Source organism: Bos indicus, chromosome 15, assembly GCF_029378745.1.
Source record: "Bos indicus isolate NIAB-ARS_2022 breed Sahiwal x Tharparkar chromosome 15, NIAB-ARS_B.indTharparkar_mat_pri_1.0, whole genome shotgun sequence".
NCBI lineage: Eukaryota > Metazoa > Chordata > Mammalia > Artiodactyla > Bovidae > Bos > Bos indicus.
The window spans coordinates 29,575,632-29,601,932 of record NC_091774.1 but is presented as its reverse complement, the minus strand read 5'-3'; the positions used below and the strand labels follow the sequence as shown (position 1 = coordinate 29,601,932).

At 46.7% G+C, this 26,301-nt stretch overlaps 3 protein-coding genes across 9 annotated transcripts; 1 reads left to right on the top strand and 2 right to left on the bottom strand.

Moving 5' to 3' along the window:
- Positions 1-217: 217 nt before the first annotated feature.
- On the top strand, positions 218-16,929 carry IFT46 (intraflagellar transport 46). 3 transcript variants are annotated; one of them, XM_070803510.1, is made up of 12 exons: positions 218-376; positions 1,309-1,405; positions 2,039-2,118; positions 5,289-5,419; positions 6,959-7,033; positions 7,190-7,283; positions 7,683-7,811; positions 8,881-9,002; positions 9,368-9,434; positions 12,780-12,840; positions 13,122-13,207; positions 14,392-16,929. In XM_070803510.1, the coding sequence occupies exons 3-12, from the start codon at positions 2,074-2,076 to the stop codon at positions 14,449-14,451; spliced, it is 870 nt and encodes a 289-aa protein (XP_070659611.1). In that variant the 5' UTR covers positions 218-376; positions 1,309-1,405; positions 2,039-2,073; the 3' UTR covers positions 14,452-16,929. The 3 variants fall into 3 exon arrangements, with proteins under 3 accessions (XP_070659611.1, XP_019831161.1, XP_070659610.1); XM_019975602.2 differs by lacking the exon at positions 14,392-16,929 and adding an exon at positions 13,912-14,390; XM_070803509.1 differs by lacking the exon at positions 14,392-16,929 and adding an exon at positions 13,912-14,390 and having other exon boundaries at positions 224-376; positions 1,192-1,405.
- Positions 16,813-21,511, bottom strand: TMEM25 (transmembrane protein 25). 5 transcript variants are annotated; one of them, XR_011570834.1, is made up of 9 exons: positions 20,902-21,378; positions 20,610-20,703; positions 20,057-20,368; positions 19,337-19,627; positions 19,003-19,134; positions 18,672-18,702; positions 18,418-18,547; positions 18,192-18,278; positions 16,813-18,052 (listed from the first exon to the last, which is right to left on the bottom strand). XR_011570834.1 is itself a non-coding variant. In XM_019974761.2 (9 exons), exons 1-9 carry the CDS (start codon positions 21,509-21,511, stop codon positions 17,979-17,981), a joined length of 1,383 nt encoding a protein of 460 aa, XP_019830320.2. In that variant the 3' UTR covers positions 16,813-17,978. The 5 variants fall into 5 exon arrangements, 3 of the variants coding, with proteins under 3 accessions (XP_019830320.2, XP_070659608.1, XP_070659609.1); XM_019974761.2 differs by having other exon boundaries at positions 18,418-18,518; positions 21,251-21,511; XM_070803507.1 differs by having other exon boundaries at positions 18,418-18,518; positions 20,902-21,376.
- Positions 21,470-25,973, bottom strand: TTC36 (tetratricopeptide repeat domain 36). Its single transcript, XM_019974764.2, has 3 exons — positions 25,710-25,973; positions 24,575-24,763; positions 21,470-21,797 (listed from the first exon to the last, which is right to left on the bottom strand). Exons 1-3 carry the CDS (start codon positions 25,822-25,824, stop codon positions 21,535-21,537), a joined length of 567 nt encoding a protein of 188 aa, XP_019830323.2. The 5' UTR covers positions 25,825-25,973; the 3' UTR covers positions 21,470-21,534.
- Positions 25,974-26,301: the final 328 nt, after the last annotated feature.

Below are 26,301 nucleotides of genomic sequence, written 5' to 3'. Positions count from 1 at the left end.
GGATGCCATTGCCTTCTCTCTAGACGAACCGAAATTCAGCCGTCAGCTTTGCCGCTCCCCGACGCTAGATGCCGCCACAGACGTATTTCTTGAAACTAGCCAAACAGGATCCGAGCCCCTCTGGATCTGATTCCTTTGAGCCTTCGCTGGAAGAGACGTAACGCGCTGGAGTGGAGAGGATCTCACGAGAGTGGAGGAAAGTCTCGCGATTTTTCCTTTTTTTTTTCCCTTAGCAACTGATAACAGGCTAGTTGATCCGTGTAGAAGCCGTGGCTGTCTTCTAAGTAGAAGTGGCCAGGCCTCAGATTGGAGTGAAACCCCAGTCCTAGGCTGGGGTTCTTTCCATATAGACGAGACGGATTCAGAGGGGCTACAGGTAATTCGTACTCTTTCTCCCTCCCAAGAGGAATAGGAAGGACTCCCGTTCCCTCTTCCCAACCTCTTAAACCTTTTCCCGTCTTCTTGACAAATATTCTCTCCCCTCTTCCTTCACGCCGTCGCCAATCTTTGTTTCATTTACCCCCCGACAAACTTAAGTGGGATCCGACCTACAAGACGAGGGTGGGATGGTGCGGATAAGGGTGATGGCTTTCAGGATTATTGGATGGGACCAAGAGCCGAGTTTACCCTCGCTTTGCGGAACGCCCCTCCCCCACCCCGCCAGGTAACCCGAGAGACAGAACTTTTTCTAGAACCTCCACAGCCTCCCCTGAGAAACGCTGGCAGCACTGGGACACTGACCGAACCCGAGGAGAGAGCCATTATCTACAGAGGGATGCTGTATTGCCCTCGCGCGCGTATCTTAGCAGCTTTGGGTACCTGCTGCAGACACTGGCTGTCGTTTCTCTCCTCGATTCCCTGGTTCCCCAGGCAGCCTGCCAGCAGTCCCTAAATAAGAGCTGCAGAAAAATGACTTAACTGTGTGACCTGGGGCCAAGAAGCCTGAAGGAAACTTTGAGTGGGGGGTGAAGTGGAAGTGTTAGTCGCTCACTCGTGTCCGACTCTTTGCGACCCCATGGACTGTAGCCCGCCTGGCTTTTCTGTCCATGGGATTCTCCAGGCAAGAATACTGGAGTGGGTTGCCATGCCTTCCTCTAGGGGAGCTTCCTGACCCAGGGATCGAACCTGCGTCTCCTGCATTGGCAGGCAGATTCTTTATCGTCTAAGCCACCTGGGGGGTAAACGTTTCAGGTAAAACTGATGTCTTGGGTAAGGAAGAGGAACCATTGCTGGTTTGGAATCCACCTCTCCAAAGACTGCTTAATGTCCCGTGATAGAAGCTATGTAGTCATTCTTCCTTTTGCTTAGACCAAGATTGTTGAAAACCAGACGTATGATGAGCGTCTAGAGATTAACGACTCTGAAGAGGTTGCAAGTATTTATACTCCAACCACGAAACACAAAGGTAAGAGAGGCATTAAGAGGAAAGAAGAGAAATGGTTGTTTTTTGTTTTGCAATTGTAAATCACTGGTTATTAAAAATAAACCAAAATTTGTAAAGTAAAAACCTGATTCAGATTCATATTGGTGACTATTATATACCAGGAACTAGGTCCTATCCTTCCACATAAAGTTTTTTCGATTGATCCTTGCAACAATCCTGAGTGACAAATATTACTGACCCCATTGAGAGGTGGGACTACTGACACCCAGAGAGGTTGAATCGTTTTGTCCACGTGATAGAGTTGTCCTTTAAACTGAGTCTTCTGACTATAAATCCAGCACTCCTTTTGCTTCACTCGTTACTGACTTTATTTCAACAATAAACTAAGGGCAGATTTTATGCTATTTGTGTAATGGCAGATAATCAGTTAGTATTAATATAATGTCTAACCCAATGCCTTAAGCATAATAATACTTAGTAAGTGTATCTTGAATTGACAGAGCCATGCTAGAATTCAGTTTCCTATCTTTCAGTTAGCTATTCTTATCAATCCTGTTCCATAAAATGGTTAGAGCATAAAATATTATAAATGAAAAATATCTGTCTTTAAAAATCATTTTAACAAAAACCTAATGGGAAAACTTTTCTTCTAAGGAGTTCCTTGTTCCTCGCATCTTTCTAACAAGACTATGGCTGATAACAGCAGTGATGAGTATGAAGATGAAAATAACAAGGTGCAGTATAATCCACAACTTCTTGTGAAATTGCTGCTTTGTGTATTTTGTAGCTAATTTAAAGTGACACGAGTTCAGTAGCAAACATTTCTTGAATACTCACCACTACTGGTTAGGTGTCTTTAAGCTCATGGAGAACAGTCAACGGCCAAGAGCCTTAAGACTGTGATTCTCCTTCAGGAATAAAGATTATTGTTATAGCTGACTTTTTGGCAAGAAATTTCATATAACACAGTCCGGGGTTTCTGAAACTTTTCTGGTCATTTTAATCAACTGGGGTACTTACGGAAAAAAAAAAAAAAAAAAATGACCGGTCCCCACCCAGCACTACCTAATTGGATTCTTGAAGATAAAAACCTGAAAATGTAAATATATTTGAGCAAGCACTGCAAGTAATTCTTATGATAAAGCAAGTTTGAAATGACTGGTCCTGGCCTTTGTTCATTGTCAACACTTGTGATACTGCCAGTATTTTGTGAAAGAGAGACTTTAATTTTGAAGTCTTAAGGCCCAGATGTCACTTATTGTTATTTTATGAACCAAGAGAATCACCATTTCTGAAAGAGAGATGAGAAAATGCCTACAGCTCTAGATGGCTGCTACTGCTGCTAAGTCGCTTCAGTCATGTCCGACTATGTGCGACCCCAGAGACAGCAGCCCACCAGGCTCCCCCATCCCTGGGATTCTCCAGGCAAGAACACTGGAGTGGGTTGCCATTGCCTTCTCCAATGCATGAAAGTGAAAAGTGAAAGGGAAGTCGCTCAGTCGTGTCCAACTCCTAGCGACCCCATGGACTGCAGCCCACCAGGCTCCTCCGTCCATGGGATTTGCCAGGCAAGAATACTGGAGTGGGTTGCCATTGCCTTCTCCGCTCTAGATGGACGGGGCCTTAAATTTGCACATGTGCACTGCCTAATAGCCCTTGTGGTTAGCCTTAGCACATTGTCCAATGCCTATGCTTTAATTATCCTCCAAGAATAGGAGTTTTGAGGACTCAAGTGAAGGAGAATATTCGAAGTAATGCAGAAAGCTACAGTGAGAGAGATGGATTTCGTAGGAAGTCTAAAATGTAATGTTTTGAAATAGCTCTGCTTTGTGACTATGTGCTGTTTGACATCTCACCTACAAAGTAATTTTTTGGCCTTTTGTCTGGTATATAAAGTCTTCTGCCTTAGGTCAGAGATTTTGCAAAGCACTACTTTGAAGAAGCAGACAAAAGTGAACAATTTTCCTAAATTGACCTCCTAATTTTGTGTATTCATCCTGAATTTTTCATCTTCACATGATATAGTCAATATTAAAGGCTCATTTATCTTTCCAATTTAATATACACCCAGAATCAGTAAAAAGGATCCACTTTTGAATAATCTTTAAGCTGACAATATTCTTAAAAATCTTCCCTTGCCAGACTGCTTCCCATGTGACCCAAGAATAATTTGGGCAGATTTTGAATTAGTAAAGAACACTATGGGAGATCCTTACCAACTGTATACCAGTAAGACAATTTCTGCAACTGTCATCTATACCATATGTTACATATTAGTTAAAATACATTTTTGTCCACATGTATACCTGTGGCGGATTCATTTTGATATTTGGCAAAACTAATACAATTATGTAAAGTTTAAAAATAAAATAAAATAAAAATACATTTTTGTTGATGTATAATAAATCTGTGTTATGCTTAGAGGAAAATGTAACCAAAAGTTGTTTTTTTTTTTTTTAAGATGTCCTATAATATGTCACAGTTTTATATGTCAGAAGCCACTTTAAAAGAATTGTTAAATAATTTTTAAAACTAGAACCAAATATCTCTTAACCTCAGTATAAGCCATATGGAAACTGAGCTTGAAAACCCATTTTTAAAGGGGGCCAGTTGGCCACCTTTCAGATCCTAAGTGAAGGCATACCACAGGCTCCAGGCCCTAGAGGCAAAGACAGGGACCCCCATCCCAACTGCCCTGGCAAGCCCAAGCACCACCAGACCCCTTCTCATGGACTGCAGCACACCAGGCTTCCCTGTCCATCACAAACTCCCAAAGCTTGCTCAAACTCATGTCCATCGAGTCAGTGATGCCACACAACCATCTCATCCTCTGTCATCCCCTTCTCCTGCCTTCAGTCTTTCCCCGCATCAGGGTCTTTTCCAGTGAGTCAGATCTTCACATCAGGTGGCCAACGTATTGGAGTTTCAGCTTCAGCATCAGTCCTTCCAATGAATATTCAGGATGATTTCCTTTAGGACTGACTGATTTGATCTCCTTGCAGTCCAAGGGACTCTCAAGAGTCTTCTCCAACACCACAGTTCAAAAGCATCAATTCTTTAAAGAAAGCAGCTTTCTTTGTAGTCCAACTCTCACATCCATACATGACTATCTTGAGATATAAGGTACAGTTATTTTATTTAACTTGTTGGGGAAGGAAGGGAGACCATGAGTAGGTCAGATACCCATTGAATGCAAAGGAAAATGCACAGTCTCTGGAACTGCTGGACAGAATCCAGGCACAGGGTTGAGTACGATTTTTCTTCCTTGGTTATAAGCAGCTTCCCCTGGGCAGTCTTGCAAATTAAATACTAGGTTTCCTCCCTGTGATCTTTGTGAGTATTAAGATCCCCTAAAATGTGTCTTCCCCACTTCATCTTCCCCCTATTTCCTCCCAAAATAACTATTTAGAGTTCTTCTTAAGAAGAAGTGTGTTCTTCTTCAGAAGTCCCTCAGTTTTAGAGCTGAAGCTGACTGGATAAAGTTTATGCAGAGTTCTCAGGATCTCCTAAGTGAGAGGTAAAAGAGAGATGTACTGAATAAAGTATACCCAAGCCACACACAGATGACTATGGTTATAGAAAGTGGGGACTCAGTAGCTAAGAAGGAGCGAAGAAGGTTCTTGGGGCCCTTCTGGGGAGGGCTTCCTTCTCTTTCCAGTGAATTGGTGTCAAGTGGGAGGGTTCTTGTTACAGCGCTAGGTGAGAACTGGGCAAAAGTACACTGCTGGTGGTGGTGGTTTAGTCAGCAAGTCGTGTCTGCCTCTTGTGACCCTGTGGACTGTAGCCCACCAGGCTCCTCTGTCAATGGGATTTTCCGGGCAAGAATACTGGAGTGGGTTGCAATTTCCTTCTCCCCAATTTCTCCTAACCGGGAGCTTTCTATGCCTACCCTGCTTTGTCTCAGGAGAAGAAGAAGACCTCACAGCTGACGCCTCAGCGGGGCTTTAGTGAGAATGATGATGATGACGATGATGATGACTCATCTGAAACTGATTCTGATGATGATGATGAAGAGCATGGGGCCCCTTTGGAAGGGTAAGGAGAGCACCCTTGCAAAGGAGGAAACTCTTCCTTCCAAACATTGGACAGGAGGATGTCAGTGAGAAGTGAACTTCTAGCAGCTCTTTTGATCTTCTCTAGGGTTATCAGATGCTCAGAAACCCAACATAATGAGTGTTCCTTCTTCTCTGGCTCCACTGCCTGAGTCCTGTGATGTCACTATGATGTCACTTGCACTGTTTGAAACATCTGTGGGCTCAGGGATTTCATGAGGATTTGCTGAGTCAATTTATCTGATGGTCTCTGACTCCAGGGAGTTCACATTTTAGGGAAGAGAAGATAATTATGTGGTGGTAAAGAACAATCTTCAAGGGACATTGTTACATTTTAAAAAGGTATAGAAGTCTTTGTGTTGTGCTAGCATGTGTATCAAACAGATACTACATAAGCTGTCTCTAGGCAACACTAGGAACTCATAATACTGATTACTCTTGGGAGGGGAGCATAACTTTCCACTGTATACATTTTGTACCTTTTATTTCCTATCATGTGCATGCACCACTTATTCAATGAAGTAGTTTAATAAAAATAAAAATAGTTACATTTTAATTATTCACATGCAGGTAGACACTAAGTAAATTAGGCAAGTGTTTAATAGCAGCCTGACTTTTCATGCTTTGCAGTTTACCTCATGATCCTGCTTCCATAAATTATAATCTGGGGAAAGGTAAACTTTAAGTAATCTATTTAGTTTTTTTCTTAAGCAACTCTCCCCAGAAGAACCTTAAATCACTTTCCAAGTCACTTATATACTTTGTCAATTCATGGTTGTTTAGTCACTCATTCACGTCCAACTCTTTTGTGACCCCACGGACTCCAGGCTCCTCTGTCCATAGGATTTTCCAGGAAAGAACACTGGGGTGGGTTGCCATTTCCTTCCCTAGGGGATCTTCTCAACCCAGGGATCGAACCTGCATCTCCTGCATTGGCAGGTGGATTCTTTCCCATTGAGCCATCTGGGAAGCCCTATCAATTCATTACATTTTACTTAATTATAGTCATTAATATGCACTCTACTATTTCTTTTAACTGTATACATTTTATGTATTAATGCAAGTACCTTTCAATAACTGCAGTGTCCAGCTTGACCTATCTCTCAAGCGTTAGACATTTTATTTGTTTCCAATTTTTTACTTTTACAAATAACACTGAAAAACATCTTTGTAAAAACTCCTTTTTCTTGAGACAAACCATTTTCATGTCAGAAATTAAGATCTCATTCTATCTTTTCTCTTTATCCCCTTCATTTAAAAAGAAAAAAGGAAAACAATTTCTGCTACACTCTAAAATTTTTCAAGATTATGTTTTGGATTTTCTGTACCTGTTTTTCTTCATTGTCAGAGATAACTGAGAGCTGATTATAATCAGTTTTAAAGTTGCCTTGCAAGCCACTCAGAAGAGGCAGATGTGGGTGGAGCAGAAACTAGGTTTAGAGTCACATGCTCTGTGCTGAACCAGGACTCAGCAACCCCCACTCTTCTCTGGCCACCTTGAGCCGTGGTTTCCTTTCCCCAGGGCGTACGATCCTGCAGACTATGAGCATTTGCCAGTTTCTGCTGAGGTTAAGGAGCTCTTCCAGTACATCAGCAGGTGAGTACTAGGACCTCCCACCACAACCCCTAGCCCTGCCTTGCCCTTGCCTTCCTCTTATCTGAAACATGACCATTCCCCTTAGGTTTTTCTCATTCTGAATAATAAAATAAGTTTCACTGACGGTCTCCACCTTCTCATGGCAATATCTCCTAGGTATACACCACAGTTGATTGACCTGGACCACAAACTGAAGCCTTTCATTCCTGATTTCATCCCAGCGGTTGGGGATATTGATGCATTCTTAAAGGTCAGAACGTCCTAAAATGACTCCTTAGGTGTTTCTTCTAACCCCTCTATTACTCTAACAGTTAAACTAATTTCCTTGACTAACAATAACTACCTTAGTATATATTCTTCATTTCACTGGAATTCTTAACTTGCTCTCAACTCGAAATTATACTCATTGCTAATAGGTAAATAATTATCTCATTATGTGTTAAAAATTTGTCATATATTTGCCTCCTAATTATCCATAACTTCAGCTTTATATTTAAGGTCATGTATTTTTTTTCTAGATAGTATTTTGGTACAGCATGATATATAGGCATGCTTTTTAATACTAGTAATAGTAATGACCAGAAAAGTTCTTCCTTAGCTTCTTGAAAACAAGTGTGCCTTTTCATGTTCTTACCTTTCTCCTTTCCAGGTTCCACGTCCTGATGGAAAGCCTGACAACCTTGGCCTATTGGTATTGGATGAGCCTTCAACAAAGCAGTCAGACCCTACAGTGCTCTCACTGTGGTTAACAGAGAATTCCAAACAGCACAACATCACAGTAAGCTACTGGCCTAGCACAGGCCCCAGCTCAAGGGGGCTGAGAGTAGAAGCCTCACTAATATTTGAACAGTCGACTTACTCCCTGTAAAAGGGATGGCTATGATTTCAGCCAGCCCTATTTTTTACATAACAGTTGTATTAAAACATAATGTAATTATTGTGAAATTCACCTTTTAAAATTGTACAGTTCAGTGATTTTTATTTTTATTTATTTATTTTTTTTAGTTCAGTGATTTTTAGTATATTGACGGAGCTAATGCAACCATCACCATTATTTAAGAACATTTTCATATTCCAAAAAGAAACCCCTTGGTAATTCCCTAGTGGGGAATTACCCCACTAGGTGGTTAGGGCTCAGCACTGCTGTGGGCCCGGTTCAATCCCTGATCAGAGAACTACAATTCTATAAGCTACTCAGTGCAGCCAAAACACAGAAACAAAAACAAACAGAAAGAAACGCTATACCCATTAGTAGTCACTCCTCTCCTCATTCCCCCTGCTCCTAAACCCTGGTCACTACGCATTCCCTTTTTTATGGCTGAATAATGCTCCACTGTATGGATATATCACACTGTATCTATGCATTTACCTGTTAATCCCACTTCTATTATGCTTCTAGGAACAGGTACATGTTTTTGCACGGACATATATTGTTATTTGTCTTGGGTATAGGTAAAAGTAGGGTTACTGGTCCATATGGAAACTATTTAATATTTTGAGGAACTGCTAAACTCTTTTCCAAAGTGGTTGAATCAATTTATAGTCCCATCAGCAATGAATGAGAGTTCCAATTTCTCCACATCCTCACCAACACTTGGTATTGTCTTTTTTATTCTAGCCATCCTACTAGGTTTAAATGGTCTCTCATTGTGATCATTCCTATCCTGTTGACTTGCCCCTTTCCCCTGGCTCCAGAAGACTTTAACAGGGTTTTCTATAATCTTCATTTGGCTACTGGCAAGCTTCCCTTTTCATCAGTTACCTCGAATATGAAATAGCAGCATATGATGAGCTTCTCTGTGAAGCTCATTATTGCCGTCAGTCTGGCTTTCCTGTTGTTTTTCTAGCAACATATGAAAGTAAAGAGCCTGGAAGATGCAGAAAAGAATCCCAAAGCCATTGACACATGGATTGAGAGCATCTCTGAGTTACACCGTTCCAAGCCCCCTGCAACTGTGCACTATACCAGGTAAGAAATAGCACATTCTTCACCATAGTAACCCATGGTAATCTTCACCACCTAGGAAGTCATTGCTTCTGAGGAGGAGGTGCCAAGATTGGGACATATTTGAAATATATCAACGTCAGGACCTATGGATCCTGGCTGCTACTGGCTAAGATTGCAGACATAAAGATTATGGTTTACCTGGTATTTTTACTTAGCCAGCTTCTCCAAACCCTAGGTCTTGGGTAAGTGTGGCCCACTCAGTCTGTGTTCTCTTGAAATCCTAATGTGCCCAGGCTGAGAACCTCCCTTCAGCCTAGAATGTCCTGATGCAAAGATTGCCGATACCAGCCCCTGTTTTCTGTTCATCCTTGCCGCTATAATTCTAGGCCTATGCCCGATATTGACACACTGATGCAGGAGTGGTCTCCAGAGTTTGAAGAACTTTTGGGAAAGGTGAGTGGAAGGTAGCAGGAGCTTAGAAAGTGTGGCATTCATTCTAGGGACCATAGTTTCTCTCTTCTTGTATTACTGTTATCATTAACTTTTAAATTTATGTATAATATAAAATTGGAAACAAACACGTTAAGTGTTGATCAATTTTCACCAACCAAATACCTTTGTGTAGCCAACACATCAGATCAAAAAAACCAGAACACTGCTGGCATCCTGGAAGCCCCCTCAGGCTTCTATCTCCCAACTTAACTACCATCCTGACTTCTAACAGCACAGATTAGGTTTGCCTGTTTTGTATTTTATCTAAATCTAATCATGTTCCTTTGTGTCTTGTTTATTTGCTTATCTGTATTCTTCATCAATGTAGAGATTTATCCATATTGTTTCTTAGATTGTGGTTATACATTTATTCTAATTATGGTATTCCATTGTTTGAATATAGGACAATTTATTTATCCATTCTGTGATAGCCATTGAGTAGTTTACAGATTTGAGCTGTTATAAATTACTCTGTAATATTATTATACTATTACTTTGAACACGTAACTTTTGGTGAATGTATGTACCTAAAGTATTACCACTGTGGACTTACCCTTTCCACAGAGGCATATGTCCTGTTTTGAGTAGCTGATGTCCCATTCCTAATGATCCTAAATTTTTAAAAAGTGCCCAGGAATATATTTCATAAACTGTCAAGACCTTTTCGAAGCAAATTATACACCTTGAGTGGAGGGCAGCACTAGGTCGCAGTGAACGAGGAGTCAAACCACGCTCCTGGGAGGCACCAGCACTTGCCCCAGTGCGCCATGCAGTGGGCTGCCCTTGCAGTTCGGATTTCAACTGCATTGTTTTCTAGAAATTGAAATGTTTGTAACAAAGGTTATCTGAGAGAGTCAACTTTCAAGTCTAATTAAAATTTCAGGGAAAAAATGATGGAGGATTTGCCCTATCAGACAGTAGAAAATTATAGAGCTATAGTAAATAATAATGTTCTGGTTAGGAATAGAGCTAGATCAGCAGCACATAGACAACGCAGAAAAAACCCACATAAATGTGGAAATTTGCTGTATAAGAAAGATGGTTATTTTACTCTTTTTTTTGGCCATGCCTCAGAGCATGAAGACCTTAGTTCCCCCACCAGGGATCAAACCCACACCCCCTGCAGTAGAAACAGAATTTTAACCACTGGACCATCAAGCATGCCCAAGAAAGATGGTTAAATGATTACAGGTAGAATGGGTTGTGATGAGATTACTGACCAGTCACTTGAGAAAAATAGATCTATGCCTCAGCCATATGCATGCTGCTGCCGCTGCTTAGTTGCTTTAGTTGTGTCAGACTCCGTGAGACCTCATGGACTGTAGCCTGCCAGGGTCCTCTGTCCGTGGGGATTCTCCAGGCAAGAGTACTAGAGTGGCTTGCCATGCTCTCCTCCAGGGGATCTTCCCGACCCAGGGATTGAACCTGAGTCTCTGCATTGCAGGCAGATTCTTTACCACTGAGCCACCAGGAAAGCCCCAACCATATGCATACGTGAATTCCAAATGAGTTAAACAATGAAGTAAAAATAAAGCTATTACAAGTACCATTTTTTTTATATAGGAGAAATATTCAGTTGTCCAAAAGGTTCGTTCGGGTTTTCCTGTATGATGTTACGGGAAAACCCAAACAAATCTTTTGGCCAACCCAATACTTACTACTGTTGGGATGGTGAAGTATTTCTTTGTGTAATAAGAATCTTAAAAGTCATGTGGAAAATGTGACAGTTTATAGACTCATACAAATAAAAAATTCTAATAGTTACCATAAACAAAGTTTAAAATATGATGGACTGGGAACTCCCTGGCTGTCCAGTGGTTAGGGCTTCACACTTTCACTCCCAAAGGCCAGGTTCAATCCCTGTCCCAGAAACTAAGCTCCTGAATGGCATGGCTGAAAAAACAAGTGATGGATCAAGAAGTTACTTACATATATATGTGACAACATTACTATCCAAGCAAAGAGCTTTTGCATGTGTGCTAAGAGATCGAACCTGCGTCTCCTGAGGCTTCTGCATCGCAGGCAGATTCTTTACCGCGGAGCCACCAGGGAAGCCCAAAGAGCTCTTACATATCAAGAAAATTGAGCAAAGATGGTAACAGATCCTTCCTGGTCATGGTATTTAAAACTGCTACCCCATGTTCCCCAAGCTCTTTACCTGCTTTTTCTCCATAGTACTTACCTTCTGACGTATTATATACCTTATTTTGTTTTTTGTTTCTCTCTACTAAAATGTAAGCTAATGAAGACAGTTTTGGGGGGGTATATGTTTATTGAGAAATTACTGTAAAAAAGCAAAGAATTTGAAAACAATCTCTTTTATCACAGCATTTTAAAGCTGTAGCTGAGGAAAAAATGTCTGACTAGGGAACTGAATAGATAGATTGTGGTACATCCAGTCAGTGAAATACTCACCTGAGGAATCATTTGGCCTTATTTTGCTCTGATACAGAGAAGTATCAATTATATGTTGGAAAAAGGAAATTGCAGAAGCTGATTTTTATAAAATTACACCCTGATTTTTATAAAAAGAGAACAAAAAGTTATTAAGATGCTAATGGTTTTTAAACGTACAGTATGAACTGGTTTTGATCTGGAGCCTGTCATCTGAGATATCATGTCACTTTTTCTGTTCCTGTGGTGTCCAAGGACCATTAGGCCTTGTAACTCCAAGTAACTATAAATACTTGCCCATAACCTGGGTCCAGTTTCTTCTTCACAAATACAGGAAGACTGCATGGCAGTGTATTTTACTTATAAAATATTTTAGCCCTATTATATCTTCTGCTATTTCAGTGGTTAATGAGTATAACCAATTCCATTTTACTGATCAGGAAAAAAAAAAAATTGTATTATTGCTCAGGCTGCCGTAACACAGTACCACAGACTGGGTGGCTTAAGCAAAAGAAATTTATTTTTTCACACCACTGGAAGTTGGACATCAAACTGTCCACAGCGCTGAGTTCTTCCAGAGCCTCTCCCCTTGGCCGTCTCCTCCCTGTGTCTCCATGTGGCCTTCCTCTCTGTGTGTCTGTGTCCTGATTTCCTTTTATAAGGGTTCCAGTCGCTCTGGATTAGGACTCATCCTAATGGCCTCATTTTAACTCATCTCTTTTATGACAGTATCTCCAAATACACCACCTGACACACTTGGGGTCAAGACTTTAGCATATAAATTTGAGGAGGACACAATTCAGCCCATCACACCCCTTATGCTCGGAGCTCTTTTCCTTCAGATAAAGGGAATGATGCTAGGACCGCTGAAATGTCAGCCTTTGATTTGGGTCTGTCCCGTGCCTCTCCTAGGTGAGCCTGCCCACAGCAGAGATTGATTGCAGCCTGGCAGAGTACATTGATATGATCTGTGGTAAGCCCTCCCGTCCCTTTCTTGGCCGCCCCGTCTTTGGATAAATTCACTGTGGGCTGTTGAAAAGGCTTTTTTACTCTGAATTACAGCCTTTTCTTTAAGCCAGTTATGCTGTTTGGCAGCACTTGAGGGTGGTGTTTGGGTTTTTGTGACTACCTGCTGGGTATTTAACCCCTAGAGTTACAGTAACACATTCCATCTGGGAAGGGACTAGCCACCTAAACAGAAATGCCCCATATTCCCAGATTTTTGTTTCTGCTCATGGGAGTTCTCGATTTCAGCTATCCTAGACATCCCTGTCTACAAGAGTCGAATTCAGTCCCTCCATCTGCTCTTTTCCCTCTACTCGGAATTCAAGAACTCACAGGTAAGACCAGCACTAGAGATTGACTTCAGCTGTAGTGACTGCCGCCGCCAGTGTCCTCAACCTGCTGTGATTCTGCCTGTGACAATGGAGGAGGTCTCTGCCTGGAGTTATCATTGCCCTCCCCGTAACGGAGGGAACTGTGAAGCAGGCAGGGATGGGGCTTGTAAAGGAAGGGGAAATAGAACCCATGTGGGCCTTAGGGTAGGTGAGGATCTACAGTGGACACTCAGTCTTACAGAATTAAGTGGCCTAATGAATGGAAGCAGGAAGCATAGGAAAAAGGGGGTTCATGTTTGAAGGAGGCAGGGCACATTTCTAGCTACTTTTCAAAGACAATACCAAGGAATTGTTTTAGAAGTAGAATTGGGAGAAGAATGGAGCTTAAAGAGTTGTAAAGAGGTTGTATGTGCTAAGTTGCTTTAGTTGTGTCCAGCTCTTTGCGACCCCATGGACTGTAGCCCACAAGGCTCCTCTGGCTATGGGGTTCTCCAGGCAAGAATACTAGATGGGTTGCTATGCCCTCTTCCAGGGGATCTTCCCGACCCAGGGATCAAACCCATGTCTCTTACATCTCCTGCATTGGCAGGCAGGTTCTTTACCACTAGAGTCACCTGGGAAGCCCTATGCAGAGGTTAGTTCTTAATAAAGTGTCATAACTAGCATATCCCCAAATCCTCCATATTCCCTCTCCTTTCTCCTCACAGCATTTTAAAGCTCTAGCTGAAGGCAAGACAGCATTCACCCCTCCATCCAATTCCAACTCCCAGGCTGGAGATGCCGAGACGTTAACCTTCAGCTGAGACACCTCCCATGTGGCTGCTTCACGGCTGCGCCAGCTCCTCTGCCCCAGCTGAGGAGGGGTCAGCGTCAGCCTCCTGGCAGCCTTGCCTGCCTCACACTGACTCAGGCATGGCGCACGTGCTACTACGGTTTCTGCCAGAGAGCACTGCTCGCGGTCATCAAATGGCTAGTGCCTGTTTCAGGGCTCCTTCACACGGGAAGTACGCATTGACACCACTGTGGGGATTTGAGCTAGAAGCACTGGAATTCCTGGGGCCCCAGGATGCTCAGGATGGGAGGAAGGCTGAAAAGATGTTCTTTTTGAGATAGCAATAGGATTATTTTCTTTCATGCTCAAAGTCAATCGGCAAAGGTTTTACAAATAAAATGCTCTTATCTTTCAGGTTACCCTGCTGTCCTTTAACACAGAAGAGAGAAGGCAGACTGACCGTAGGCAGAGATGAGAAACTCGGCCTAGAGGCATTCAGTGACTTGCAGTTTAAGCAAATCCACCTTCAGAAATAAAATCAAACCCCAATCCTTCAGGGTTGGCAGTAGAGGGCAAACATTTTTCTCCCAGAACCTATTTTTCCTGGGAGTCTCCCACCAAGTAGTGCTGCCTGCCTGTCTGGCCCCAGACTGTCCAGCTGTGGTCTCAGGGAGCCTAGCTACTGCAGCCACCCAGGTGAAAGAGGATGGGGTCTTGGAGTAGGGTGGCAGTGGTAGAGGTGGACAGATTGGGGAAGTTTTCTGAAGGTTATATCAGCTAAATTCTACTCAGGAAGACAAATCCTAACAAAGGATGGTAAACACGGGCAACTGGTTACAAAAGTGCCTGAAGAAACAAAAGGGAGAATGGAGGGTGCTGAAGGAACAAGGGTTTAGCATGCACTGCAGGGGTTGGAAATGAGAGTTGCCACTGGGGTCAGGACTGCCGAGCAGGCCCACAGCCCCTCTTCCCAGGACACAGCCACCCTCCTTTCTCCCACCCTCTCCTGCTTTGCCAAGTGCTTCCCACTGGCAGAAATTAACAGCTGGCAAGGGAATCTGGAAAACTGGTCAGCATAGAGTACAGAAGGGAGGGTGTGGGGTAAGAAAACAGAGAGATAACCAGCAGAGGTGGAACCAACAGAACTTGGTGATAGAGTGGATGTGGGGCATGGAAGAGAAGAAATCAAGGACGACTTGCAAGTTTTTGGGCTTGAGCAGCTGGGTGGATAATGGCCATGAGAATATTAAGCAACTCTGAGAACAGGAATAAGGGGCCACATTTAAAATAAGAGGATAAAATAGAGGAATGAGTGGTGACGCTCTCAGCCCTCTTCCAGGCTTATCCCTCCAAAGCAGGATATTGGAAGAGTCCCAAGCAGCCTAAGAGAAAAGACCTAAAGATATTGATGGGGTAATCTAAGCAAATGTCTCGGTCCCCCTACCTACCCATCAACTTGTGTTCAGCGCTGGGGTGCCTCCCCTTGTGTGTATATATGTGTCTGTGTGTATACACAGAGGCATGCTTGCAGCGCTCATTCTTAAACAGGAATGTACAGTCTCTAGGCATTTGAAGAAACCCAGAAAAAGGCCAAAATATAGCAAAGAAAATCAGAGAAACTAAATTTTTTAAATTATTATATTCATAGAGAAGTAGTTCTTAAATTTGGTTGCATGTTAGAATCAACTGGAGATCTTCTAAAGATAAGTTTCCTCTCCCAGACAATACACCAGACTAATAAAATCACAGCCTTTTTTAAGCTCCTCAGATTATTTCAATATGCAGACAAATTTGAGAACCACTGTCAAAGAGAGATGAGGAAATACCACATCCATGAAATAAAGTAGGAACATACAATACAGCAAGAAGATACAATTATAAACATTTACACACCTAATAACAGACTCTAAGAATATATGAGGTGAAGTTGACAACTGAAGGGAGAAAGAGTTTTACAATAATAGCAAGACACTCTCAATAAGGGATAGAACACCCAGACTGAAGATAAGTAAGGAAATAGCCTGAACTGCACAATAAACCAACTAGTTCTAATAGACATAAACAGAACTCTAGCCAACAGCAGAGAATGCACCTAAGTGCACGTGGGACATGTTCCAGGATGGAACATGTGTTAGGGCACAAATTCTCAACAGGTTGTAAAAGGTAGACAGCACACAAAGTGCTTTCTCAGACCACCACGAAGAGCAGTTAGAAATCAATAACAAGGAAAACTGAAAAATTCTGCAGAAGTTAAACGATGCTCACCTAATGGGGCAAAGAAATCAAGGGAAATTGGAAAATACTTAGAGATAAGTGAGAACAAAAACACAACATTCCAAAACTTACATGCTACAGCAAAAGCAGTGCTCAGAGGCAATTCATAGTTATAAATGCTTACATTAAAAAAGTACTCAAGGGACTTCCCTTGTGGTCCAGTGGCTGCTGCTGCTGCTATGTCGCTTCAGTCATGTCTGACTCTGTGCGACCTGAGAGACGGCAGCCCACCAGGCTCCCCCGTCCCTGGGATTCTCCAGGCAAGAACACTGGAGTGGGTTGCCATTTCCTTCTCCAATGCATGAAAGTGAAAAGTGAAAGTGAAGTCGCTCAGTCGTGCCAGACTCTTAGAGACCCCATGGACTGCAGACTACCAGGCTCCTCCGTAAGACCAGGCACAGCCAAATAAAGCAGTAAATTTAAGTACTCAGTCTGGCTTTACAACCCGAGGAATTAGAACAAACTAAACTCAAAGCTAGTGGAAGGAAGGAAATAAAGATTAGAGCAGAGATAAATGGAGAATTAAAAAAAAATTTTTTTTTGAAGGAATGAAACAGACATGTAACATTCACTCAGTCAAGTTTATTGAACCTACTGTGTGCTCAGCACTGTCCTTGGCAGTATCAAGAAAAATTATAAAGGTATCAACAAGGGACAAATATACTTTGCATGCTATTGATTTGCAATCTGTTGCTTTTCAACAGTGAACTTAGGTTCTTCTGGGATACATGATCTCCCCTCCTTTCCCATGTCTCCCTAAGGTTTCCAGCACTGTCAAATTATGTGCTACTGTGACCATCCCCTAAAGAATGGAGGATGGGACAAGAACAGTTTCCTGCTGATGGGGAGGTCAGGGCTAGGCTCCCACGGAAGGGGGAGATATTTTGAGCAGAAACCCGTCAACCCCAAGGGCTCAGGGCACTCACAGTGAATCATAAAAAGGCCAAACTTGGGAAAGCCACAGGCAGGGCCCAGGGGCCCAGTCACTCCCTTCCCAGGAGATGTGCTTAAAGTGCTACCCCTGTAAGAAAACAAGGCATGGCTACATGCAGTACTGGAGGCACCAGACTTCTCAACTCCCTATCGTCTCCTGACTTGTGCTAAAACCAGGCTCTGACACCACTAGGGCCCAGGCCAGTGGGGAAGTCTAATGCCCAGTGAAGAACATCCAGCGTATAACCTATGATACCCAAGAGGGGGTGGGCACAGAGGGGCAGAGAGATGCAGCAAAAAGGACTGGTCTGTGCTTCGCCAGCACCCCTGGATCAGGGGTGGGTTCGTGTGGAAAGGGCAGGTTGGTTCTGTAGAGCTAGCAGGGTCCTAAATTTTCCCTGAGGGAACAAAGCTGCATAGCATGTGAAGGAAATCCAGGACATGCAGGGCCCCCCGCCCCCCAACCAGGCATGCCCCATGCCTGCTATACATGGTGCTGAGGAGCACTGGTGCGGGGCAGAGCTGGCCCAAGCCAGCAGGGCCATGCCACACTTAGATGCTGGCTGACCTCCAGGCACACCTGGGCCCAGGCAGTCATGCAGGCCCCCAACTGGAGTCAGAACAGGTCCAGGTCCAGCCAGCAGCCTGGCCAAGAACACCCATGCCCCCAGGCAAGCAAGAGTGGCAGAGGCATGGCCTCTTCCCATTGGCAACATGGCCAGGCAGAGGATGCCTTGGACGAGGACCAGGAAGATGCCCAGGGGCCAAGAAGGTACCCTCTGTCTTGGCCACATCTCAGAGCCAGATTTCATCACTGCTCACACTGGACACCCGGTAAATGTAGCCCAGCATTGGAAGGCGGATGAAACCTGTGGGGTCAGAGATCCCAGGAGACTCAGTCACCCTCATTTCTTGGAAGATGGGAGACCACTCTCTGCTCTTGGGGACTTATGGGCCTTTGGCACACATGGGAGGGCAAGGGAGCAGGGCAGCGGCCGCTTTCCCTACCTCGGCTGGTGAGGAGGCCACCAGGTTCCGGGTCCAGAAGGTCTGGCCGGCTGTTGTCCTGAGCCGTCTGCCGGTCCACTGGTTTCCCTGTGGGGTGGCAGAGGGGGTGGTGCCCGGGATGAGGCATGTGCCCAATGGGGCCTAGGCCTCCTAAGGTCCAGCGTCTCTTTTTTTCTCAGAAGCACCTCTGAAGATAAAGCTGGGGCAAACAGCTTGCTGGGTGTACCTCTGCAGCCTGGAGCGAGGTCATTGAGCTGAAGGTTGGACGGGAGGGACATGTTCTCGCGTGGCAGGCGCACGTTGCTGACTTTCAGGTTGTTGGAGTCACTACAGGAGGACAAAGGCCCGGATGGGCCCTGGCACCAGTGGGCACACATTCCTGCTTGGAGGCCATTCCAGAGCCACCAGAAAGCCCAGGATCCCGCCTGTCCCCATGCCGCCTCTCCATGTGGCCCCTCCACGCAGCCCCAGGAGAGTTACCTAGAGATCAGGGATGGGCGCCGGGAGGGGCCTGAGGAGAGAGAAACCACAGCACTGTCTCAGTGCGCCCACCCGCTCTGGGCTCTGCCTCCTGCCCTCTCAGGCCCAGGTCCCTCAGGCAAGGGGCCTCTCAGATGACCAGACTGGGTTCTCAGTGCCCAGCGCGCTCCCTGGGACGTATGTGTCTAAACCATAGCCACACCCAGGAAGACCTGTCCTACCACTTGTTAGAGACCTGCCCAGCTCCAGTCCTGCCCGTGCCCTCCCCCCCACCCCTGACCTCATCTCCATGCTCCCAGCATCCTCTGTACCTGCCTTGCTTTGGCCTTACCTTTGGTCTTCTTCTCTTTCCTGCAGACCAGGCAGGCCACCAAAGTGCTGAACCCCACCAGGGTGCCTAGGGCAAGCCCTCCAGCCACAACGATGCCCAGCAGTGGCACTTCCACCCGGGTGGCCAGGAGCCCTGCAGGTGGTCCTCTGGTTAGTTCCAAGTGGGCATGACCCCTGACTTGGAGACACCACAGGTCCCTACTCTGTCCTCTTTGCCCAAGGTGGCTGGGGACAGCTTTCATGAGAACTTACCCAAAAGACAAGTCTTCCCATTTCTGTACCATGACCCTACACCCACCTGAGGCTCTGCTGGGCCCGTGGCTGGCAGTGCTCACCTGGGGCTGGAAGCGAGGAACTGGTGACACCCACGTCGTTTGTGGCCACCACTGAGAGGTTGTGTGGCAGGCTGCGGAGCTGCAGCTGCACGGTGTGGTTGGTGAGCCAGGGGTAGTTCTGGGCATCCAGCACCAGGAAGTCTGAGGTGTTGACAGTCACTGGCCCATCCTGGTCGATCCAGGTCACGTTGGCAGGCGGGTTGGCACGCACGAGGGCAAAGAGGATGACCAGAAGGCCCGGGCCCTGAGCTTCCTGGTACTTGGCCCCAACCTGAGCAATCTCCGGCTTAACTGGTGCAAAGCAGAGACCACTATGTTCCCACCACAGCCCCTTGCTTGCCTTGCCCTTTCTTCCCAAACCCAGAAGGGAGCCAGGGGCCTGGACCTCTCCTTAGGGGGCACCAGGAAAAAGGATGGCTGGGTCTGCCAGAGGTAGCATTTCATAAGGGCATAAACACTAGAACCAAATGTCCAGAATCCTGACTCTGCTACTTACCAGCTCTATGACCCGGGCAGATTGCTTAACTTCTCTGTGCCTCAGTTTTCTGATTTATAAAATGGGGACAATAGTAACTAACTCATAGGATTGTTGTGAGAATAAAGTGAGTTAATATTTGCAAAGTGCTTAAGTGTTAAAACATCCTAGCAAACTGCCTGCCTGGTGGCTGTTAGGGGTCCCTGTGCAGAGAACTCTTCTCTGTCCACCCAAGGGGCACTCACATTGCACATTGAGGATGACGGACGCATTGGCTGACTGGCCACTGCCTGGGTCCTGCAGGGAGCAGTTGAGTTCATGCTGGGCCCGCTGGGCAGTGACAGTGAAAGTGCTGGTGCCGCCAGAGAAGGCCTCCCTGCCCACACTCAGCAGTCTTGAGGTGCTGGCCTCCTGCAGCTGTCCATCCAGGTACCAGGCCAATCGAGGGGTGCCAAGTCCCCCTACCACCCGGCAGGTGAAGGCATGGCGTTCATTCTCTTGAAGTGCCCGCTCTGCCCAGGTCTGACCATCAATTTGTGGCACCAGCTCCCCCCAGCCTAGAACATAGTGGAGTCTGGGGAGAGCTGGTGGAGGGTTAGTGCTGTTGTGACCCGGGTGAGGTCCAGTTCCAGAGGGACCTGGGTTCTCTCACCAGGGACTGGCTGGAGCTTGGTAGGTGGATGAGGAGAGCCCAGTTCTGGTGCCTAAAGTGGGACCCAAACTGAAGATGCAGGCAAGGAGGGGAGAGACAGGGACTTGACCCCATAAACACATGCCAAGGGATGAACAGGGGTGTACCTGAGCTCAGAAGGGCCGGCAGGAGCAGAAGTGTGTGCGGGAGGGTAGCTGGCCATGCAGGCAGTGCCATGGTGGCCCAGGCCTGGGCCCCAGGCTGCCGAGAGAAGGGGGCGGGCCTCAATGTTAGTATCCAGGTGAGAGCAGGCAAGCTTTAGTAACTCCTCCAGGAATTTACTCTCAGAAACAAAAATGAACCATGCACGGAAACGCAAATGTAGAATGACCCACAGTGGTGAAGGCAAAAACGCAATGATCATCAAGCCCCAAGGTCCAAACCCAGGCTGGCACATACCTGTACACCCTGCGGGCGCAGAATTGAGCTCTGACTCCAAGGAACAAACAGGCACATGCTCGCAGGTACACAGAAACAACCAGCAACCGTGCAGCCCGCACCAGGCCAAAATACACCACACACACGCACGCACACGCACACACACACACGCAGACACTCGGGTATACGCGCCTCTTTCCAAAAGGGACCGTCTTTCTCCCAACCCCGGTTTTCTCCTGCCCGCTTCCCTCTCCCATCTACACCCCTCTTCCCATCCTCCGGATTTGGGCCGAAGAAAAGGTGATCCAGGACGCAGGGATAGAAAAGCATCCCCGCTCCCGCCTCCGCCCAGCCTTCCTGGGCGGCTCACCTGGCTCACTCCCCGAGCGCAGCCGGAGCGACTGCTCAGGCCTGCGGAGCACCGCAGTCCGCCGCAGGGGCCGGGGCTGCGCCAGGCAGGGCCAATCGATGCCCGATCTCGGCCCGACGGGCCCTTCTTCCAGGGCTGCTGATCCGGGGCCGCCTCGCGCGCAGGGGACCCTTGAGCGCCCATCCCTGAGAGGGATGGCGAGCGGACGCGGACACAGGCTGGGGTTGGGCGAACCGACAGTTTTATTGGTTGCTGGCGCATCTCCCAACTCCTTGCCCTCCCGCTCAGCGCTCGTCGCAGGGCCGGCGCAACTGCCCCATCACGTCGGCCAGCATGCGGTTGCACAGAGCCGCGTACGGATTGAGCAGCACCAGCTGGCGGCGCGCAAACGGGCTGCCCAGCCGCGCCGCCCGCTCGAAGTCTCTGCGGGCGTCGTCGTCCCGGCCCTGCAGCCGCGCCACGAGCCCGCGCTGCACAAAGCCCTGGCGGGCGGTGCGACCCCGGCCGCCGCTCAGCGCCAGCGCGCGCTCCAGGTCCTCCAGGGCGCCTGCGGGACGGACGGATGGGCAGGGGTCAGGGCCGCGGCCAGCAAGATCCGGCCCTGAGTGCAGGCTCCGGGGCTCAGCCATTTACATTGCGCCCACACAGGACCCTCGAGATCGGGATTGTTATTCCCGTTACACAGAGATAAGACTGAAAGAGTGGGCAAAACTCAGCCTAGACTGCACAGTTAGTGGCAGAGTTGGGACTGAAGTCCAGGTCTCACCTTGTCCGAGTTATTTTCCACCACCTGATACATCAAAACAGGGGTGGTCACTGTATTACGAATCTGCTCCTGTTGCCCGGCACAAAGCAGGTGGTTTCTTCCACACATACATTATTAAAATTCTACCCTGTGCCAGGTGACTGACTCTGAATCCCAGGGTCCAAAAGCATTAGTATTAACTGACAACCATTTCTTACACAATAAAGTCTGTTTTTTGTTGTTGTTGTTGTTTTCCTTTTGGTTGCACCAGGCGGCATTTGAGATCTTAATTCCCTGACCAGAGATTGAACCCGTGCGCCTTCAGTGGAAGTGCAGTGTCTGGACCACCAGGGAAGTCCCTTGCTAACGTTTTTTCCCCTTTTAATATGTATTTTTATGTATTTATTTGGCTGTGCCCGGTCTTAGTTGTAGCACGTGGGATCTAATTCTCTCACCAGGGATTGAACCTGTGTCCTGTGCATTGGGAGCACGTAGTCTTAGCAACTGGATCACCAGAGACATTCTTCTCTAACTTTTCAAGACTTTTCTCTCCTCTTTGCCACTATATGCCTTAAAATAGCTCCTCTCACCTGTGTTCTCTACTGCCTGCCTCTCCTTATTCTTTATTTCCATGGTTTTCCTTATCTTGTATCTAGTTTTCTTTGAAGGAGGTCTTGGAGCCAGAGCTGGCCTGCAGCACTTTTATTTTTGTCACCCTCATAAATACTTGGCTTCTTAGGCATCAGAGCTCTGAACTCAGCCTCAGGCAGCCAGTTGGTACCCACTGTAGGTCCCCCGAGCTGCATTTGTTCTGGGCTCTGCTTCCATTCACTCCTGTCTTCTAGTCTATAGAGCCTGTCAGGGCAGGGCACTAGGGGAGTGCCAGCAGCATCCTACACCAAGGCCGATCTCCCTGGTCCACTAGATTTTGGTCCCCGTTAGAACGCAGCAGGGGCTCTGCTCCCTACCCTAACTGGTTGAGAAGCTCTTGAATCACAGCATTTGTTGATTTCCCTCAGAGGAGCTGAACTGGAGGAATTGAAGGCCTCCAGGCAGAAACCCCTTGGATGCTCTCTGGGGTTCTGGTCTATAGGCTTTCCTCAGCAGGCTTTATGGCCCTGCTCTGCCAAACTGGTGGCAGACAAGCCTGGGAAAGGGGCCCTTGGATATTCTCAGAATGGAGTCCAACCTCCCCAGCCTGGCATTCCTGGCCCCAGGAACACCTCCACTACCACGAGTTCCCTAGTAGTTCCCTACTACGCTTCTGTGGTTTACTCTTCAGTACTTCCTGGTGTTTTCAAGACAGAGTCCGATCTCAGTCTCATATTACTAGTTCCTTACTCTCTTGGCCTCTGTTTACCTCTCCAGGCTCTGAAGCGACTCCATCCTTCCAACCCTCCCTTTCCAGCCAGAGTAGAGATCTGAAGCTCCCTGTTCCTGTCCGTGACTTCTGGACTTCTACAGGCCATGCCTTCTCCCACTTGCTGCCCTCCAACCAGCTAACTCCTACTCGTCTTCAAAACTCACCCCTCAGAAGCAGACCCCAAGCTGAACCATCTCAGCTTGTTATGTGGGTATGAGATTTGTGTGTCTGTCCTGCCCTCTAAGCTGAGCCTCACGAAAAGCAGTATCACATGGGGATTAAGCTCTGCCACCTGAACCAAATCCCAGCTTTGCCACTTCTCAGCTATATGACTAGCAAGCTATTTTACTTAACTTCCAAGATTCAGTGTATCATCTGCCAAATGGAGACAACAAGAGCATGAGCCTTTTTAGTGTTGTCATGAGGGCTAAACAAATGACAACTAAAATGTAAAGTGCTCAGTCAGGGGACTTCCCTGGTGGTCCAGTGGTTAAGACTCTGCACTTCCACTGCAGGGGGAATGAGTTTGATCTCTGGTCAGGGAACTAAGATCCCATATGCCACAGGGTATGGCCAAAAAAGAAATAAATTTAAAAAACCTTTATTATTATTATTTTTGAAACAGGACTTCCCAAGCGGTTCAGTCCCCTTCCAATGCAGGGGCTGGGTTTGATCCCTGGTCAGGGAACTAAGATCCCACATGCCATGGGGCAACTAAGCCTGTGTACCAAACTACTAATAGAAAAGCCTCTTCCATGTGCCACAGCAAAGACCCAGTGCAAACAAACAAACAAACAAAAAACCCAAAAAACACAATCTCTGAATCCGTGATTAAAGAGGAAAGACAAGATGCATCTTGTACAGCACGATGTTGGTTAACAGATTTAGAAAGTAGGAGAATAAAGTTACCGTTAAGAAAATACATACAGGTGCTTAATGCCTGGCACATAGTAATTGCTATGAGTCCTCAGCACCTAGACCACTGCTACAATATAGGCTCTCATTAAATGTTGTACATAAACAGACTGTAGTCTCTCTGACTCACAATATCCCCAAGAGATTAGCAGGGCCCATAATGTATCTCTTGTGAGGAGGAACGTAGGTTCCAGAGGAGCTCGGTGACTTCCCACACTCCATGTCCAAGCCCCACGGCCACACCATCTCTGGTCTGTGTCCTCCTAGACCCCCTGCACAGACTCCAGGGACCCTCCCTCACCTGCCACATCTCCTTGGAGACGCCGGGCCTGGGCTCGGTTATTGTAGGCTGAGGCCCTCTCAGGCAATAGGTTGATGGCTTGGTCAAACCTCTCCAGGGCTGTGCTGAGGTCGCCAGCCTCAGCTGCGATCACCGCCTGCAGCTCCAGGGCCTTGGACTGTTCCAGCTGTGCTCGCGGAAAAACTTCACCTGTGCCAGGGAGGGAGCCAGGAGACAGCTGTGTGGTTGGCAGCAGGAAGCAACAGTCCCCGTGCGCTTTGGGAACCTGGGACATGAGCCAGGGCTGACCAGGCAGGGTGTAGGTCACTACAATCAGGTGCAGTGTTTGGGGCAGGGGGAGCAGAGGTCACTGAGGCAGAGCCCTGGCACTGCTTAGTTCCAAAGAGGCCTGGAGAGTGGCCTTGGTTGGCTCCCCAGTGCCAAGAGAATGAAAACCAAACTCTCTAGCCTGTAGCTAAATCACTGGTTGAAGGTCACACCCCCCGGAAGTTGCACAGATTGGACTGGAACCAAGGTCTTTCCGACTCCTTAGTCTGTCCCTAGTTTGTTCTACTGCATTGCTTCCAACAGGAAGGCCTCCAGGATGCAGGGTCATGAAAACCATTTCCAATGTTTCCCTCAGCTTTTCAGCCTAAAGTTTCATTAAGACGTAGGCTTTGCTCCTTTAGAAACAAAGAGCATCAAAACTTTGGGACGGTGACAGTCCCTCTTAGGGGCCAGTGGAAAAGCCAGTGAGCACATTCAATCTGGAAGCATCAGCTCAGGGCTTGGCATTTAAAGGTAACACTGAATGCTTGCTTAGTTGAAACTGGTTAGCTGAGCTACCCGCTGCCCTGTTTCTGTCTTCCATGCTATGGAGGGTGATACCCTCTGTTCTGACAAAGGTGTGTGAATTTCACATGGCCCTGCTCCCCGCCACCACAGTTAAACTTGGGGCAGGACTGGAGTACAAATCCTGGCTTTTTCCTCTGGGCACTGTGACTCTTGCCAAGCTTCCATCAGTGCACTGAGGATCAGCAGTCATCATCCAAGTGTCGGGGAACAAGGAGCCTTGTAAGACCACCTACTTCTGCCACCCCAGCAAGGTAGCAGACCAGCCAATGTGGAAAGCTGGATTCCAAGGTCAAATACTCACCTTCGTCTACTTCCTTCTCTGCTTCTTCTCCCAGGTCCAACCCAACAATATCTCCAAACGGGGAGTCAGGGTTGAAGATGGCCTGCAAGACGGCCTGATCATTTGGAGTCCCCATGGTATTCAACTCCCAGATCAAAAAGGTGACTCACAATGAGGGAAAGGAAAAAGGGCTCAGGGCCGAGCCTCTTGCTAGTTTTAAGCCTCTACCTGATCCAGAGGGAAGAGGTCTGTTTGAGGACCAGCCCCCAAGAGGAGTGTTGTCCAGTCTTCGGCTGGAGTGTAAACTCAACCCCCTTCAGCCTGGGGACAGTGACCCTGGCTTGGCCAAATATTTACAAATATTTCTTAACTGCTTCTCTACCCCCACCCCAGTCTGAGGGAGAAACAAAAAAAGTAAATCCCATTTCAGCTTTAAGGTGGAGTGGAGCCAAGAGAAAGGGTACTGTCCATCTCCCTGAAATACTTTCTTTATACTCACAGATTTAGGAAGAAATTGTTAGAAGCCAATGCCTGACTGCCTGTGGATGAAGATGGAGTATTTGTAGGAAGTAAAAGGAACTATTCTTTTGTTCTCTTGACCCCTTCCTCACAT

What these genes read in the sequence shown, in the direction of transcription:
- IFT46 (XM_019975602.2), top strand. Translation starts at nt 2,074, where the DNA reads ATGGCTGATAACAGCAGTGATGAGTATGAAGATGAAAATAACAAG. An exon ending in ATGAAGATGAAAATAACAAG is followed by an intron (nt 2,119 to 5,288) that starts GTGCAGTATAAT and finishes GCTTTGTCTCAG; the next exon opens with GAGAAGAAGAAGACCTCACA. An exon ending in TTGAAGAACTTTTGGGAAAG is followed by an intron (nt 9,435 to 12,779) that starts GTGAGTGGAAGG and finishes TGCCTCTCCTAG; the next exon opens with GTGAGCCTGCCCACAGCAGA.
- TMEM25 (XM_070803507.1), bottom strand. Translation starts at nt 21,210, where the DNA reads ATGCTTTTCTATCCCTGCGTCCTGGATCACCTTTTCTTCGGCCCAAAT. An exon ending in GAAAGAGAAGAAGACCAAAG is followed by an intron (nt 18,703 to 19,002) that starts GTAAGGCCAAAG and finishes CTCTCTCCTCAG; the next exon opens with GCCCCTCCCGGCGCCCATCC. An exon ending in TGGCCTCCTCACCAGCCGAG is followed by an intron (nt 18,053 to 18,191) that starts GTAGGGAAAGCG and finishes CTGACCCCACAG; the next exon opens with GTTTCATCCGCCTTCCAATG.
- TTC36 (XM_019974764.2), bottom strand. Translation starts at nt 25,824, where the DNA reads ATGGGGACTCCAAATGATCAGGCCGTCTTGCAGGCCATCTTCAACCCT. An exon ending in AGAGAAGGAAGTAGACGAAG is followed by an intron (nt 24,764 to 25,709) that starts GTGAGTATTTGA and finishes TCCCTGGCACAG; the next exon opens with GTGAAGTTTTTCCGCGAGCA. An exon ending in TCTCCAAGGAGATGTGGCAG is followed by an intron (nt 21,798 to 24,574) that starts GTGAGGGAGGGT and finishes TCCGTCCCGCAG; the next exon opens with GCGCCCTGGAGGACCTGGAG.